The sequence below is a fragment of the Xyrauchen texanus genome, chromosome 18 (genome assembly GCF_025860055.1).
Source record: "Xyrauchen texanus isolate HMW12.3.18 chromosome 18, RBS_HiC_50CHRs, whole genome shotgun sequence".
In the NCBI taxonomy this organism is placed as follows: Eukaryota; Metazoa; Chordata; class Actinopteri; order Cypriniformes; family Catostomidae; genus Xyrauchen; species Xyrauchen texanus.
In genome coordinates this window covers 33178460-33193797 of record NC_068293.1, presented here as the reverse complement: position 1 = coordinate 33193797, position 15338 = coordinate 33178460, and the positions used below count along the sequence as shown (strand labels likewise).

At 41.5% G+C, this 15338-nt stretch overlaps 1 protein-coding gene across 1 annotated transcript in view; it reads right to left on the bottom strand.

Annotated features, from left to right (window-relative positions):
- LOC127658763 (low-density lipoprotein receptor-related protein 1B-like) overlaps nt 1-15338 on the bottom strand; it is a 471292-nt gene that overhangs the window by 176099 nt on the left and 279855 nt on the right. The window contains exons 19-20 of the mRNA XM_052148252.1: nt 14497-14667; nt 10246-10425 (exon numbers count right to left, since the gene is read on the bottom strand). Of these exons, the coding sequence (XP_052004212.1) occupies nt 10246-10425; nt 14497-14667 (351 nt within the window). The remainder of the gene's footprint in view (nt 1-10245; nt 10426-14496; nt 14668-15338) is intronic.

Below are 15338 nucleotides of genomic sequence, written 5' to 3'. Positions count from 1 at the left end.
TATTTAGAATGTTAAAAAACATAACTGTCATGTTCACACTGATCCAACAAACTTGTGCCTTTCATGTTTTTGTTCGCCTTTGAAGATGACGACTGGCAAGAAAGAGGTTGTGGATGAAGCCAAACATAAGCAATTTGACAAAGTATTTAGGCCTAAATATATTTTTTGCGAATAGTGATGCTATAGGATCACAGTGACAATTGTACCATCACAGTGCTGCCTGAAAAAAATTTATGAAATACTATCATATAATGAGTATAGTGAAGTATTAGACCCTTAATTACTGTGTTGTTGATTCTTCATGCTAGAGACATATTAATTTTCGTTTTTTTAGAGACTAGAGAATTTTGTTACAGCACCTGCCTATGCAAAACCAGAATCATGCATCTGGCGCACAACTGACTTTAAGTTCAGCTGTGCATTATTTTCATTGTCTGTGCATATGTAATTGGTAATATTATATGTTGTAGATACAGTTGAATTATGTCATATATAATGTGTTTTGTAAGAAAGGTGATTAACTGCTATAAGCGCTTTAGTTTATTGGTGTTCAGCTCTTTAGCTCCTGGCTACAGCTCAAACAGGGCAATCGACAAAATACTATGACTGGATCATTTGACAAGGTTTTATTCAACAGGATTTAATTTTTCTATAACACTGATAATGCATTGTAGATATGTTGCAGTGCTATTTATTCCTTTTAACAATCCTAAGGAGAATAGTTTCCTCATAATGCATGTTTTCCATCTCGTCTTTGTTAACAGAATCATATTTTTGACAGTAATTTTGTTGACTGAACGCGTATTCAAAGTGGCTGGAATCATCATAACCGTGTTGAGCTCCTCTCTAAAACCTGAAAATGTTGTCTTTTTCTTCCAATCTAAAATAAAATAAAACATCAGAAAAGTGAATTCCAGCCACTGTAAGACTAAACTATTTAACTTTTGTCCAGCTGTGTACTGATATGTTATTTAGTTGTGTTGCATATTCGAGTATAACTATATGATCTTAACAAGTTAATTTAAAAAATATGATTAATAGTGATTAAGTGTGACTGCATTTTTACTGCTCTAACAATACAGATACACCCATGCATGTTGTTGGCACAAACACTTACCTCGTTGTCTTGGCAACGGTTCGTGATGAGAGTGAAATTACGATAGAGCTTGGAGTTTGTTTGAAAATCATACCATGGTGATAACACATTCCAGAACAGATAGGCAGCTTTTGTTTATTTTCTGCTAATAGAGAATTTTACATCTGTTCAGCATATGCGAGTCAGTTCCCTTACGAGGGAACTCGCGATGCGTCGAAGACGCTTCAGGGACGCCTTTGCGTGATTACCTCTGAAGCACTTATGTCAACTAGTCAATGGAATGAATGAACGCCACGGGTGGGTGACGTCATGACCAGGAAAGGATATAAGCACATCTGATGCTTTACTCGCGTTAGCTTTTGTGCCTCAGCAAAGCGCTCTATGTCAAAACTGTCTGTCATATTTATTGTTGTCTGTCTCTCATTATATTGGATATTATGGCGAAACAACTATTTAAAGCCTGTGCTTCTCCTTGCCCTCATTATATCATGGGTGGAGATACACATGATCTTTGTGTAGTTTGTTTGGGAGTGGAGCATGCGATGTCAGCCTTCGAGGGGACTGACTGTCAGCATTGTGAGTGTCTGCCGCTCCGCATACTCCGCTCCCGTCTGTCCGCATTTGAGGATGATGAACAGGCTCGCGAACCTCAGGGTTCTGGACCCGCGGCTGCCGAGGCAGCTCGGAGAAGGCTCACTTGGGGTTCGCAAATGGATCTCTCGGCAGGGTTGGAGGCGGGCTCTGCCTTATCTCCTCCTTTACCCGAGGGATCCATTGCTCTCTTGCCGGTGTCGGAAGCCCGCGCTGCGGCTTCTTCCGCCCGGGAAGAGAGCCAGATGCTTCGGTGCTCTAGCTCTGAGGAGGTGGAGTTACTGAGCATTTATGAGAGTGACACAAACACTAACACAATAAGGGGAGAGGATTCACCATCCCTCTCCCCAGCATATGAGGAGCTTATTTAGGTGATAACTCGTGCTGTTAATAAATTAAATATTGACTGGCCAGCAGAAAAAAGAGATACTCGTCCTAAAAGCAAATTAGACGAGCGTTTTCTCACATCTAATGCTTCATCTCAACCACGAGCCCTTCCATTTTTTCCTGATCTACATAGTGAGCTATGTAGATCATGGAATAACCCATATTCGTCACGTCTTTTTAGTCCCCATGTTCACACATATTCAAATATAAAGGGGCTGAAAGATTTTGGTTATGGGTCGATGCCCCCAGTGGAACAGACGCTCGCGAGCTATCTGTCTCCTTGGTCAGCATCGTCCCTGAAGGATCCCGTGTTGCCGAATAAACCACTAAAAACCACATCCAATTTAGTGGGTAAGGCTTATACGGCAGCAGGTCAAGCTGGAGCCTGTCTGCACACGATGGCAGTGCTCCAAGCCTATCAGGCAGATCTGCTGGGGGATATCAATAGGAGTGAGGGAGTTAGTCCCGACAAAATTCGAGAACTTCGTCGGACTACAGATCTTTCTCTCAGAGCTACGAAGGAGACCGCCCGTGCTATTGGGCGGTCTATGGCAGCCCTTGTAGCTACTGAGAGACATCTTTGGTTAAATCTTGCAGAGATTAAAGATAAGGAGCGGGCTTTTCTTTTAGATGCCCCTATGTCTCCCTCTGGTCTTTTCGGTGACCGGGTTGGAGCGGTGTACACCTCAGAATACGGTGCCCGCTCCACTTCGGGGTCCTCATGGGACCAGTCTGCCAACCCCGCCACCCTTGGTGCTTCAGGGCGCAGTGGTATCCAGCGAAAGTTCGCCGCAATGTCGACTCGACGTTGCGTCGGACGTGAGCCCTCTGAGGGGGGTTAAAAAACAGTCAGTTCGGTTGTTTCCTGCCAATATGCTTCAGGTCGCCGAAGTGGCTGTCCCTTTAACACCAGAGGCCAGTCTCGAGAGACTGGTACCCTTAGTAGATTTTCTGAATTTGTCACGATAGATTTGAAGGACGCTTACTTCCATGTCTCCATCCTCCCTTAACACAGGAAGTTCCTGAGGTTTTCTTTCGGGAGCAAAGAATACCAATATCGGGTGCTTCCATTCGGTCTAGCTCTGTCACCCCGCACGTTCACGAAGTGCGTAGATGCAGCTCTGGCCCCGCTCAGGCTGCAGGGCATACGCATTCTGAACTACATCGACGACTGGCTGATTCTGGCGGAATCAGAGCAGTCAGCGGTTCGGCATCGAGATATGAAGAAATTGGAGTTGAGACTCAATGCCAAGAAGAGTGTGCTTTCTCCATTACAGAGAACCACTTTCCTTGGTGTGGTATGGGATTCAGTCACGATGCGGGCCACACTATCGCCCGTTCGTGTAGCTGCTATAATCACAGCCACAAAAGAGTTGAAGCTAGGCCAGTCACGCACTGTGAAACAGTTCGAGAGACTGTTAGGCCTCACGGCAGCAGCGTCCGATGTGATCCCCTTCGGCCTGCTGTACATGAGACCTTTGCAGTGGTGGCTCAGGACCAGAAGGTTCTCACCGAGGGGGAACCCACTTTGTATGATCAAGATCACACGGCGGTGCATCCGCGCCTTTATTATATGGAGGAAACATTGGTTCCTGTCCCAGGGTCCGGTGTTGGGAGCTCTTTACCATCGAGTTGCTATCTCGACAGACGCTTCTCTCACCGGCTGGGGAGCGGTAATGGAAGGCCGCTCAGCTCAGGGTCTGTGGAGGAACCATCATCTCTCTTGGCACATAAATTGCCTGGAGATGATGGCCGTCTTCAATGCTTTGAGACATTTCCTCCCAGATCTGAGGGGTCATCATGTGCTTGTCCGTACAGACAACACATCGGTGGTCTCTTATTTAAATCGACAGGGGGGTCTGCGCTCGCGTCCACTCTGCAAACTGGCGCACCAGATCCTCCTGTAGAGAAAAAGAGGGAACCCACTTCGTATGATCAAGATCACGCGGCGGTGCATCCGCGCCTTGATTATATGGAGGAAACATTGGTTCCTGTCCCAGGGTCCGGTGTTGGGAGCTCTTTGCCATCGAGTTGCTATCTCGACAGACGCTTCTCTCACCGGCTGGGGAGCGGTAATGGAAGGCCGCTCAGCTCAGGGTCTGTGGAGGTACCATCATCTCTCTTGGCACATAAATTGCCTGGAGATGATGGCCGTCTTCAATGCATTGAGACATTTCCTCCCAGATCTGAGGGGCCATCATGTGGCTTGTCCGTACAGACAACACATCGGTGGTCTCTTATTTAAATCGACAGGGGGGTCTGCGCTCGCGTCCACTCTGCAAACTGGCGCACCAGATCCTCTTGTGGTCCCTGGGGAAAATACTCTCCCTGAGGGCAGTGTATATCCCAGGGTACCAGAATATAGGAGCAGACACCCTGTCGAGGCAGGTGCTGAGGCCAGGGGAATGGAGACTCCACCCCGAGGCGGTGGAGCTCATTTGGGAATTTTACGGCCAAGCAGATGTGGATCTGTTTGCGTCTCAGCTTACGACGCACTGTCCACTTTGGTTCTCCCTCACGCAACCAGCCCCCTTGGGGTTGGACGCTATGGTACAGATGTGGCCGAGGCTACGTCTGTACACATTTCCCCCTGTTGCTCTGCTCCCAGGAGTTCTGGAGAGAGTCCGCCAGGACGGAGTAAGTCTATTATTAGTAGCTCCACGCTGGCCGAGTCGAATTTGGTTTGCGGACCTAATTCATCTCCTCGACGGCCCTCCTTTCGAGGTACCTGTCAGGAGAGACCTTCTGTCTCAGGCAGGGGGCACAATATTCCCCCGACCAGAGATTTGGAACCTATGGGTTTGGCCTCTGAGGGGGCCCAACTTTTAGAGAGTGGTCTCTCGACTGAGGTCGTTGAGACCATTCTTAGCTCCAGAGCTCCAGCCACGAGGAAATTATACACACTTAAGTGGAAAGTTTTCACGTCTTGGTGTCACCAGCATCAGCGAGATCCAGTTAACTGTTCAGTCAACACAGTACTTGAGTTTCTCCAGTATCGCTTTACATCAGGTTCATGTCCTTCTACTTTAACTCTTTCCCCGCCAAACACAGAATTTTCCGTGTTTTATGAAAAAACGCTTCCCCGCCAAACACAGAATTTTCCGGGTTTCCGTGTTTTAGGTGTTATACGGTAAGGAAGACCCCTGCGCATGTTTTGAAAAAGTACGCAACTCTTTGATCAAAGAAACAGACTGCGATCGTCTCAAACATGAAGAAGTGGAGTATGAGAAGCTCAAAATATCAGACATAAACATGCCTTTTTCTCAGCTTTTTGTCTGAAATGTTGTTTTTTGACAAAACCTACCTCTGTTCAAGTCACAATAAAAAAAGAACAAATGAAGATAAAATAAAATCGTTTTTTTTTTTGCCTAAAAGCAGAGGCCCAGATCTTTATTTTGATATATAGCATCTTCATATATTCATGGAAGAAAACATTCTGCGGGCCATTAAAGTTTAGCGAAAATCGTCAAAAACCCTGGCGGTGGCTGGCAACTTTTTTTTTAAAACGCTGGCGGGGAAAGAGTTAAAGGTTTACGTGGCGGCCATTGCGGCTTTCCACGCCCCTGTGGGTAGTACATCTTTGGGTCGAGACCCCCTGATTGTTCGTTTCCTTCGTGGCACCTTGAGGCTGAGGCCTGCGGTTCGAACTAGGGTGCCGGCATGGGATTTGGCGATAGTTTTGGAAGGCTTGTCTGGGGCTCCCTTCGAGCCCCTAGAGTTAGTTTCAGAAAAATTTCTGACGTTCAAGACTATCTTTCTGTTAGCCATTTCGTCCCTAAAAAGAGTCGGAGACCTTCAGGCTCTTTCGGTGTCTCCCACCTGTTTGGAATTTGCACCGGGTATGGTTAAGGCGTTCTTATACCCTAAGCAGGGTTACATCCCTAAGGTGCCAACCAATATTCCAAGGCCTATTGTACTGCAGGCATTCTGTCCTCCTCCGTTTACATCTTCGGACCAGGAAAAACTGAATCTCTTATGTCCAGTGCGAGCACTTATGTCCACAGGGCTGCCCTGTGGAGAAGATCTGATCAGTTGTTTGTCTGTTTTGGTTCACCTAAGAAAGGTCTTCCTGCTTCTAAACAGACAATCAGTAAGTGGATAGTTGAGGCTATTTCTCTTGCATATGAGTCCTCTGGCCAGCCGTGCCCTTTGGTGGTCAGAGCTCACTCTACTCGAAGTATGGCGGCCTCTAAACCCCTCTTATCAGGAGTTTCCCTCCAGGAGGTTTGTGATGCGGCAGGTTGGTCCTCGCCGCTAACTTTTGTGAGGTTTTATAGCCTGGACCTGGAAGCTGCCCCAGGATCCCAGGTGCTTTTTACTTAATTTGCCGACAGTTTTTGTCATCTGGCATTTTGTAACTATGGCAGATTGGGTATTATCGTTCCCAAAGCGTCTTCGACGCATCGCGAGTTCCCTCATAAGGGAACGTCTCAGGTTACGTCTGTAACCCTAGTTCCCTGAGAAGGGAACGAGACGATGCGTCGCCCTGCCATACTTCCTGCATCCCTGCGATCGACTTTGCTTCGGCTCTAAAAGCTAATGCGAGTAACGCATCGGATGTGCTTATATCCTTTCCTGGTCATGACGTCACCCACCCGTGGCATTCATTCATTCCATTGACTAGTTGACATACGTGCTTCAGAGGTAATCACGCAAAGGCGTTCCCGAAGCGTCTTCGACGCATCGTCTCGTTCCCTTCTCAGGGAACTAGGGTTACAGACGTAACCTGAGACATTTTCCTTGTGTTCAGTCTACCTTTGTGATCAAATAAGCAGGTGAACAGACTCCTGTTTTAGAATCTGTCAAAAACGTATGGGATTTCATGGCATTCTGTTTCGGGTGCAGTGGTCTGGAAAGACTCAAAATTATTTTTTGGCACATTTTTTACATAAAAAAAGGTAAGAACAAAACAACATAAAATTGTTGATGGTTTTGTTATTGATGTCTTTTTTCAAGGCAATTATTTACAATTTGGGCAACTGCATCATCAAAAAGCCTCATGTTGATTGATTTCACTATGCTCGGAGCAGACCAAAAACTTGTGATACAAATGATAGCTATATAAACTGGTGGGCAAAAGTTTGGAATAATGTACATATTTTGCTCTTATGGAACAACATTGGTACTTGTATTCACCAAATTGGCTTTCTGATCACAATGTATAGTCAGGACATTAATAACATAAAAAAAAACTTAACCTGTTGATACGCACCCCCTTTTTGAGCACAAATCATGAAAATGACATACCTGAACTTAAATGGTTGTATTCACATTTGTAGTATCTTTTGAAAGAAGACACTTTGGGCTTTATTTCCCAAGTTACAGAATTAATATATGTTGTTATTTTTTAAAGTTAGAGAAGCTGAAGTTTATAGTAATGGAAATATTTTAAAATCTAAAAAAAAAACAATAAGACAGCCCAGAAATACAATGTTCTCAAAGCCACAAGTCTAAAGAAGTTACATTTTAAATTTGAAGATGATCTAACAAAAAATTAGGATTCTGCTTTTTTCTCTGTAAATCGCTGCCGGTATACAGAGTAAAATGAAGGCTCCGCCTTTCAAGACGACACAAAATCTGATCACTTTTATGGACAAAAAGTGCTATTGGATGTTATTCAGTGAATGCTTGTCATGGACAATTGACCCAAGTGTGGTGAACTGGATTCATCTGGCGATCGCATTTTCATAACAAAGGTATGAAGTCCCGTTTTGATATTGCATGTTTTCATTTGTACTCCTGACACAAATAACTAAATTGCTGTTTCTGGAGCATTGCTATCGTGAAACAGAGATCGGATATCAATGTTGAACCCTTAGACATTTGAAAAGATGTATAATTTGTTAACATTAATTACATTTATAGATGGTAAATTATATTGTAAATGTAAGCAGAGTGACATCACTCCTGAGTGCGGTGAAATTGCGTATAAACAGGTTAAACTACTTCAAAGAGTTCTCATCAAAAAATCCTCTACGTGCAGCAATGACAGCTTTGCAGATCCTTGGCATTGTAGCTGTCAGTTTGTCCAGATACTCAGGTGACATTTCACCCCACGCTTCCTGTAGCACCTTACAGTCAATGAAAACACAACCTTAACAACAATGGAGTTAAGATCCATAACACTCTTTTCCAATTATCTGTTGTCCAATGTCTGTGTTTCTTTGTACATTCTAACCTTTTCTTTTTTGATTTTCGGTTTCAAAAGTGGATTTTTCTTTGCATTTCTTACCATAAGGCCTGCACCCTTGAGTCTTCTCTTTACTGTTGTACATGAAACTGGTGTTGAGCGGGTAGAATTCAATGAAGCTCTCAGCTGAGGAAATGTGAGGCATCTATTTCTCAAACTAGAGACTCTAATGTACTTATCCTCTTGTTTAGTTGTACAGTTTAGTTGTTTAGTTGGCCTTCCACATCTCTTTCTGTCATTGTTAGACCCAGTTGTCCATTGTCTTTGAAGACTGTAGTATACACCTTTGTATGAAATCTTCATTTTATTTTTGGCAATTTCAAGCATTGTATTGCCTTCATTCCTCAAAACAATTATTGACTGAGAAGTTTATATAGAAAGCCATTTATGTTTTGCCATTTTTTACCTAATATTGACCTTGAGACATGCCAGTCTATTACATACTGTGGCAACTCATAAACAAACACAAAGACAATGTTAAGCTTCATTTAACAAACCAAATAGATTTCAGCTGTGTTTGATATAATGGCAAGTGATTTTACAATACCAAATTAGCAATCAAGCAAGATTACTCAAGTATAAAGTTTTGGAGTGATGGCTGCTGGAAATGGGGCCTGTCTAGGTTTGATAAAAAATGACTTTTTTCAAATGGTGGTGGTGCTGTTTTTTAGATAAGTAATGTCCTGGCTATGCTTTGTGTATAATCAGTTGAATGCCACTTTGGTGAATTAAAGTACCGATTTCCTTCCGAAACAGATTTACATCATTCCAAACTTTTGGCCGTTCAAAAGAAACATGGACAACTAAATTCTGCACATGATCCTGCTTACTTCTTTCTATTCAAGTTTTGTCTTGGACCTATACTGACACCTAGCCTTGTGGATGCAGACTCATGTAAAAGCTATAAGTTTTGGTTGCCAATACATTGACGAAATGCACTATTCGATGTCAGCCATAACACAATGTATTCTGTCAGCAAAATGATTTGATTATAGGGGGTTTACATAGATAAAGTGAGTACTTGGCTGGTCACATGATCACAGCATGGCAGCCCGCATGAGGGAGCCCAGCACTATGATAAACAAGCTTTATTAGGGTAATGATACAACTAAAGTCTTCATCGAATGTAATTGTGCATAATTTTTATCAAAAGTACTATTCATTTCTTTAGGGGTAAAAGTTTTTAATGACGAAAAATAATAAAAAACTGTGCACCTTTAATCGATATGGCTAAAAAGTGTTATGGCACCTTCAATACTTAACGAACCTTATTCACTGTAGCACTTTCTTTACTTTTTTACAAGAATGGCAAAGAGGCTTAAATAAATTTACAGTCTCTTCAATGGGTTGCACTGCTGAAAGGGTTTTTGGATAGTTCCTCTGATGAAAAATATCTTTCCAAAACATTTCAGTAGTTAAACAAGTCCAGAAAACATAAGTAGTAAAAACATTTGATGTGAAGTTTCATACAGATTTATACAGTGCATGCCAGAGAACACACTGTAATTCTATCCGTTACAGCTCCATTTTTATTTCTGTCATCTATCAAATTAAATAAAATAAAATATGGCATTACTGTGAATAAGGTCTATATTAACATGCATTACATGTGTCTGTCTTCCGGTTCCATTGTTTCAGCGGAGTGCTTCACAGATATACCTCTCTTTGGAGTAAAAATCATTCAAGCCCACAAGTATGGCCATTATCTTATCAGAGATGCAGAACATATGGTACAGAGCTATTGCAAAGGATTGCACCATGCAGTGTATAAAGACTGGATTTATCATCTGTTTCAATTTGCAAGAGGCAAAGACAACTCGGAGTTCAAGGGTGGCATCATGGCATAAGATTACACCCACTGCTTCACAGAATTTAGCAGTTTGAGTGAATGTAGTGGGCAAAATATAGCAGTGGTTCAGTGTATGAAAAATTGTGAGGTCAGCTGAATTAAAGCCGGTGCAGTGTAACATGTAAAATTTACCTGTGCTTTTGCAGGTAAACTTTGCCTGGGGATCACACATTCTCTTGATGCCCTTGCAGTTGGTTTCATCACTACCATCCTCACAATCTTTGTCCCCGTCGCAGCGCCAACGCTCGGGGATACAGGTTCCATCTGCACGGCAGTGAAACTCTTCTCCACTGCATTCCACAGGAGGCAATGCTGGACATGGCAAAAAAAAGATAATGAGACTACACTGCATGGCCAAAAGTATGTGGACACACATTTAATTGCAAAACCATCCTCCATTTGCTGCTATAGCAGCTTACACTTTTGGAAAGGCTTTTCTTCAGATGTTGGAACATGGCTGCAGGGATTTGCTCCCAATGAGACAAAAGAGCATCAGTGAAGTCATACACTGAATTTGAGTGATGGAGCCTGGCTCGCAGATGGAGTTCTAATTTAAACCTAAAATCTTCAGGGGTGTTCAGGTCTGGTCATATATATATATATATATATATATATATATATATATATATATATATATATATATATAAAAATAACTGTATTACAATCACAGTTACATTAATGGATCATTGGCAGGAGCACCAGTGCCTATTTGATGTTTCATCTGAACTGTAGCACAACTGGGTGGAGAAAGAGAAGAGTTAGAGAGAAATTGCCAATTATCTTGGACAGTCAGGTAAGCAAATAGGTGCATTTTTCAGTAGGAGGTACTTTTTCATATTGTAACCAATAAAATATATGTTGCCTTTAGGTGATTAAAAACATACACTGACACATCATATTCTGACATTGAAAACATATGATCATGCATTTGTTTTCTTATCTCAGATCACGTCTCATGTGTACTCTGCTGTGAAACGCAATTTGGAGTCCAGGCAGAGTCGTCAGGGATTCGTCAATAGTCAAATATTTTGTAATGCGTTCACCCCTGTCGCTGATTACTCGTGTAATTTGAAAACTCTACACTTCAATGACAAGACAGACAGTTGTGTAATATGAACGGTACCACAATCCGACGTCTTTGAAAGTTGTGTAACGTGTAGGAGGTATAAGGCACTTACAATGGAAGTGAATGGGGCCAGTCCATAAATGTTAAAACCCACTCTGTTTCAAAAGTATAGCCACTATATAAACTTTATTGGTGATTTTTATTTTGTGTAAAAATAATGGATTACCTGTACAGATTACAGGGTTAACTGCCATTGTATTGCCATGACAAAGAAGTTATAATAATAAGTCAGTGATTTTAGCACTCTAAAATCATGTTAAGAAATTTGTTTACTTTTTATTGCTATACTTTTGAAAAAGAGTGTATTTAGACGTACTGGCCCATTGACTCTCACTGTAAGTGCCTTACTGGACAAGTAAAAGAAAAATTATTATTATTATTTTTGTTGTTGTGATAAATCCACATTATGCCACAATTGTTGTCAATAGATATAGTAAACTTGTATTGAACTCAAAACATAACTTCACAATTATGCTGTAATTTCTGTAATGTATTAAAATCTTTGTTGAGCATTTTCATTGAAGAACGTAATTGAAAATGATGCCTTGAAAATTAGTGTTGTCATGAATCTTGTCAAGAAGTGCTGATTGTAATTGTTGGTTATCATCAAATAAAATAATTTCATAAGCATATTTAAAGGTTTGAGTCACAGGTGCTCTCATATCAGTCTACTTCAGCTGGCCTTTACAATGTTAAACTAGTTCCGTTTTATAAAGTGAAACTGCTATAAATTCTTGGCGTGCTTTCATCACAAAGGGCAGGGGCCATATTTTCTAAAGTAAAACGCTTGCATAATAGAAGAGCCTTTTCCATTTTAGCCAGATTCAATTTTCAGTTTCAGATGAATTCTAAACCCTGACAATTGACAGTTAAATAAACGTTTACACATCAAACCTACTACAATTGCCAGCCTGTCATCCACAAGGCCCTCTGGAAATGACAGCTGGTAACACTCTGAACCCTTAAATACTGAGTGTCCCTTGCTTTGCCTAATACTAATGCTGAGAGTTAACAATATCTCCTCCACTTTGCACATATGAGCATGAGCCGGACAACTCCTCCGAGATGGACGAGCGCTGAGGACCTCCATCAGGAGCTGGTTTGATAAATGGGAATCTAATTTCTGTGACAATTTGGAGAGAAGAAAGCATCGGAGGACCCATCCTCAGCTTCCAGAGGTAATTACAGCAGATTAAAAGATTGAAATCTGTAAGGTTGTCCCCTAGTGAGCTCAGATAAGATTAGATCTGCCCACTGCAGAAGAGGAGTGAAAGCTTTCTACTTGTGTTCCTCAAATTAGGGACATTGCAGCCAGACAATTGCATTTCTTAGCCTGCTAATTAGTCATGTTAAGAAGATGCTCTTGGAACCAATCGAAGAGTTGGTTAAACCGTTGATGTACAGAGACAAACACGAAGACACTTTTAATAAACGGAAAAGGGATATTTAACTGTCCTCCACACTCTTTGATTTATTTGCTGCCTTTATTGGGCACATTACACTGACCCAATAAAGGCCAGTGTATAAACTGTATAAACATGTATACATGTATAAACTGGAGTTAACAGTTGTCACTCCTTTTCTGAGCACTTAATCCAATTTGTACACACAGATTTTGGCTACTGACAGGAATGACAACCACATTCAACAACAGAACTCATTCTTGAATGATTCAGGCATACACAACTACATTTACATTAAAGGAATAATTAATCTAAAAAAAGAACCGTTCTTAACCGATATGACTTTCTTCATTGGAGCAGAAAAGGACATATTTGAAAGATTATCGCAATTGCTGGTTTCCATACAATAGCACTTAATAGTGACTCACTTTATAGCTTAAACAAACAACCAAAAGTGTCATAAAAGTAGTCCATGTGATTGAGCATCACATTTCAAGTCTTCTGAAGAGAATTGCTAACACCAAATAGGTTAAACTTCTGGGATCAATAGCCACATTTCCACTGTTGGGCCAAATGAGGGCATGCGTGCCGGGTCAGTTGCATTCCCACTGTCACTTTCAGGGCTTAATCGGACCTCCTCTGGGCTTTCCCAGGGCAAATGGCATGCCTAATACCCTTGGGCCAAAGAAGGCCAACTTGGGATTGATGTGCGGTCAATGTCAGAGGCAGAGTGTAGCGAGATACTCATGCTGCATTCCATTCAAGTCAGATGTGGGATATTCCTACTTGATTTCTCAGACCATAAAGGAATTATACTGCCAGATGCTCGAAAAAATTAAGTTCAAACAAACAAAACTGCAATGCTCCCATTAGCTTAATAGGGGTTTGTCTGTCACCAGAGATGTCTCCTTGCAACCCAACTGATAAACAATGCTATTATGCTAGCATTTGTGCTACAGGTGTACAATCAGGAGTTTAATATATCGTATTTTGTACACATGTCTCAGCAAACGTTTATTAAACCAGCTTTATTATCTTGTATTGTAAGAACTTTTTAAAATTGAATGTTTATCACTAACTTTGTACATCTCTCTGGGTGCTGACATGTTTGTATGATGTCACACACCTGCAGCTTGGAGAAAACATTTGCGAACACATTACAAAACTGTTACGATGCACAATGGACAAAGCGTTGCCCAAAGGAAGAAATTTCCATGGTTTGTGATCATGAACGGTGTGCTGAGATATCATAATGCTGTTAGTGGATAGACCACTCGGAACACCGTGGCAGTTAAAGTCTGTGAGTTGTCAACGTTAACATATCTTGCTAGCCAGCTAACGTTTACATACAATATAAAATGTATATTTTAGATAACTAGACAATATGCATATTTGGTTTGACCTCTGAAATGGACAGGGTGTGTGCCATTTGCACCAGACTAGAATATTAAAGGCAGGTTCAAGGGCAACACTGCAGGACTTTTAGCCTGATGGTGGGAATGCAAAGTGATTTCGGTCTCGCGGCTCAAATTCCGAGGCTATTGGCCCTGGCTGACTAGTTTATGGCGATGGCTGGCGCTGGCCTGATAGAGGAACAGTGGCTAATGTTAACTGTTCACAGCCATGACATGATCAAACAATGCAATTGTTTTCACTATGGCAATCTCAAATGCAACTTCAGTCTTGTTTACACACACTGAATGATCGTTTAGAGTATTTGGCAGTTGTATTTAACTGTGGTTAAATTGTCTTTCACAAAACTGTGCAGTGTGTGCGTGAAAAATGTAACCCACTAACATTGCCAAAACCAAAGGACCTCATAAGATGGGCAAAAAGAGAGAGGTGATGTCCTACCAGGGGCAACCCCAGCACAAGTCACATTTTCATCACTGAAGTCCCCGCAGTCATTGTCCCCATCGCAGGCCCAGTGGTCTGGTATACACTTGCCACTGGTGCACCGGAAATGTCCATTAGCACAGGAGTGGACACAGCCCACTTCATCACTATTGTCTCCACAGTCGTCATCTACAAATACAGTCATACAGTTTAAAACTCTTATGCGAAACTCTTAATTGTCATACTTAAAAAAATATATATATAATAATAAAAAACACACACAAACACACTTTAAGCAAATAATTTCACAGAAAAGTAAAAAAATTAAAATAAACAGGGACATACTCTAAAACAATTTACTGAACTACACCTGTGGGTACTCTGAAAGGACAACTGCATGAATTTCTTACACCCACTAAAAATCTAATCGACACCAGTTTATAAAAGTAATTGCACAACTTGCTAAGAAAAGTTAAACTAGTTCTGAGAAAAGCTCTAGCATCATTTGTTTGCAGACACCACTTGGTTTGATATTTTGTGTCTGAATATGATTGGTTTAGATATTTATAATTGTGACTAAAATGTCAAAATACTTTTTGGGGCCACTATATGTGCCTTGTTGAAAAATACTAGAAGTCATAATGATAAAAAACGACAGCATTACACCATTTTTATACAAGAGTCTTTATGGCATTGAATTACGCAGGACCTCGATTTTTGCTTTTAGCTGAAAAACAATTGGCAAGGCATCTCAGGGTAATGCCTCGACCCTGGCTAAGAAAAACCACCTCCATATGCTGACCTTGGCTGTAAATGCTCTCAATGGATAGGTTTACAAAAAAGATAAAAAAGAACCATTT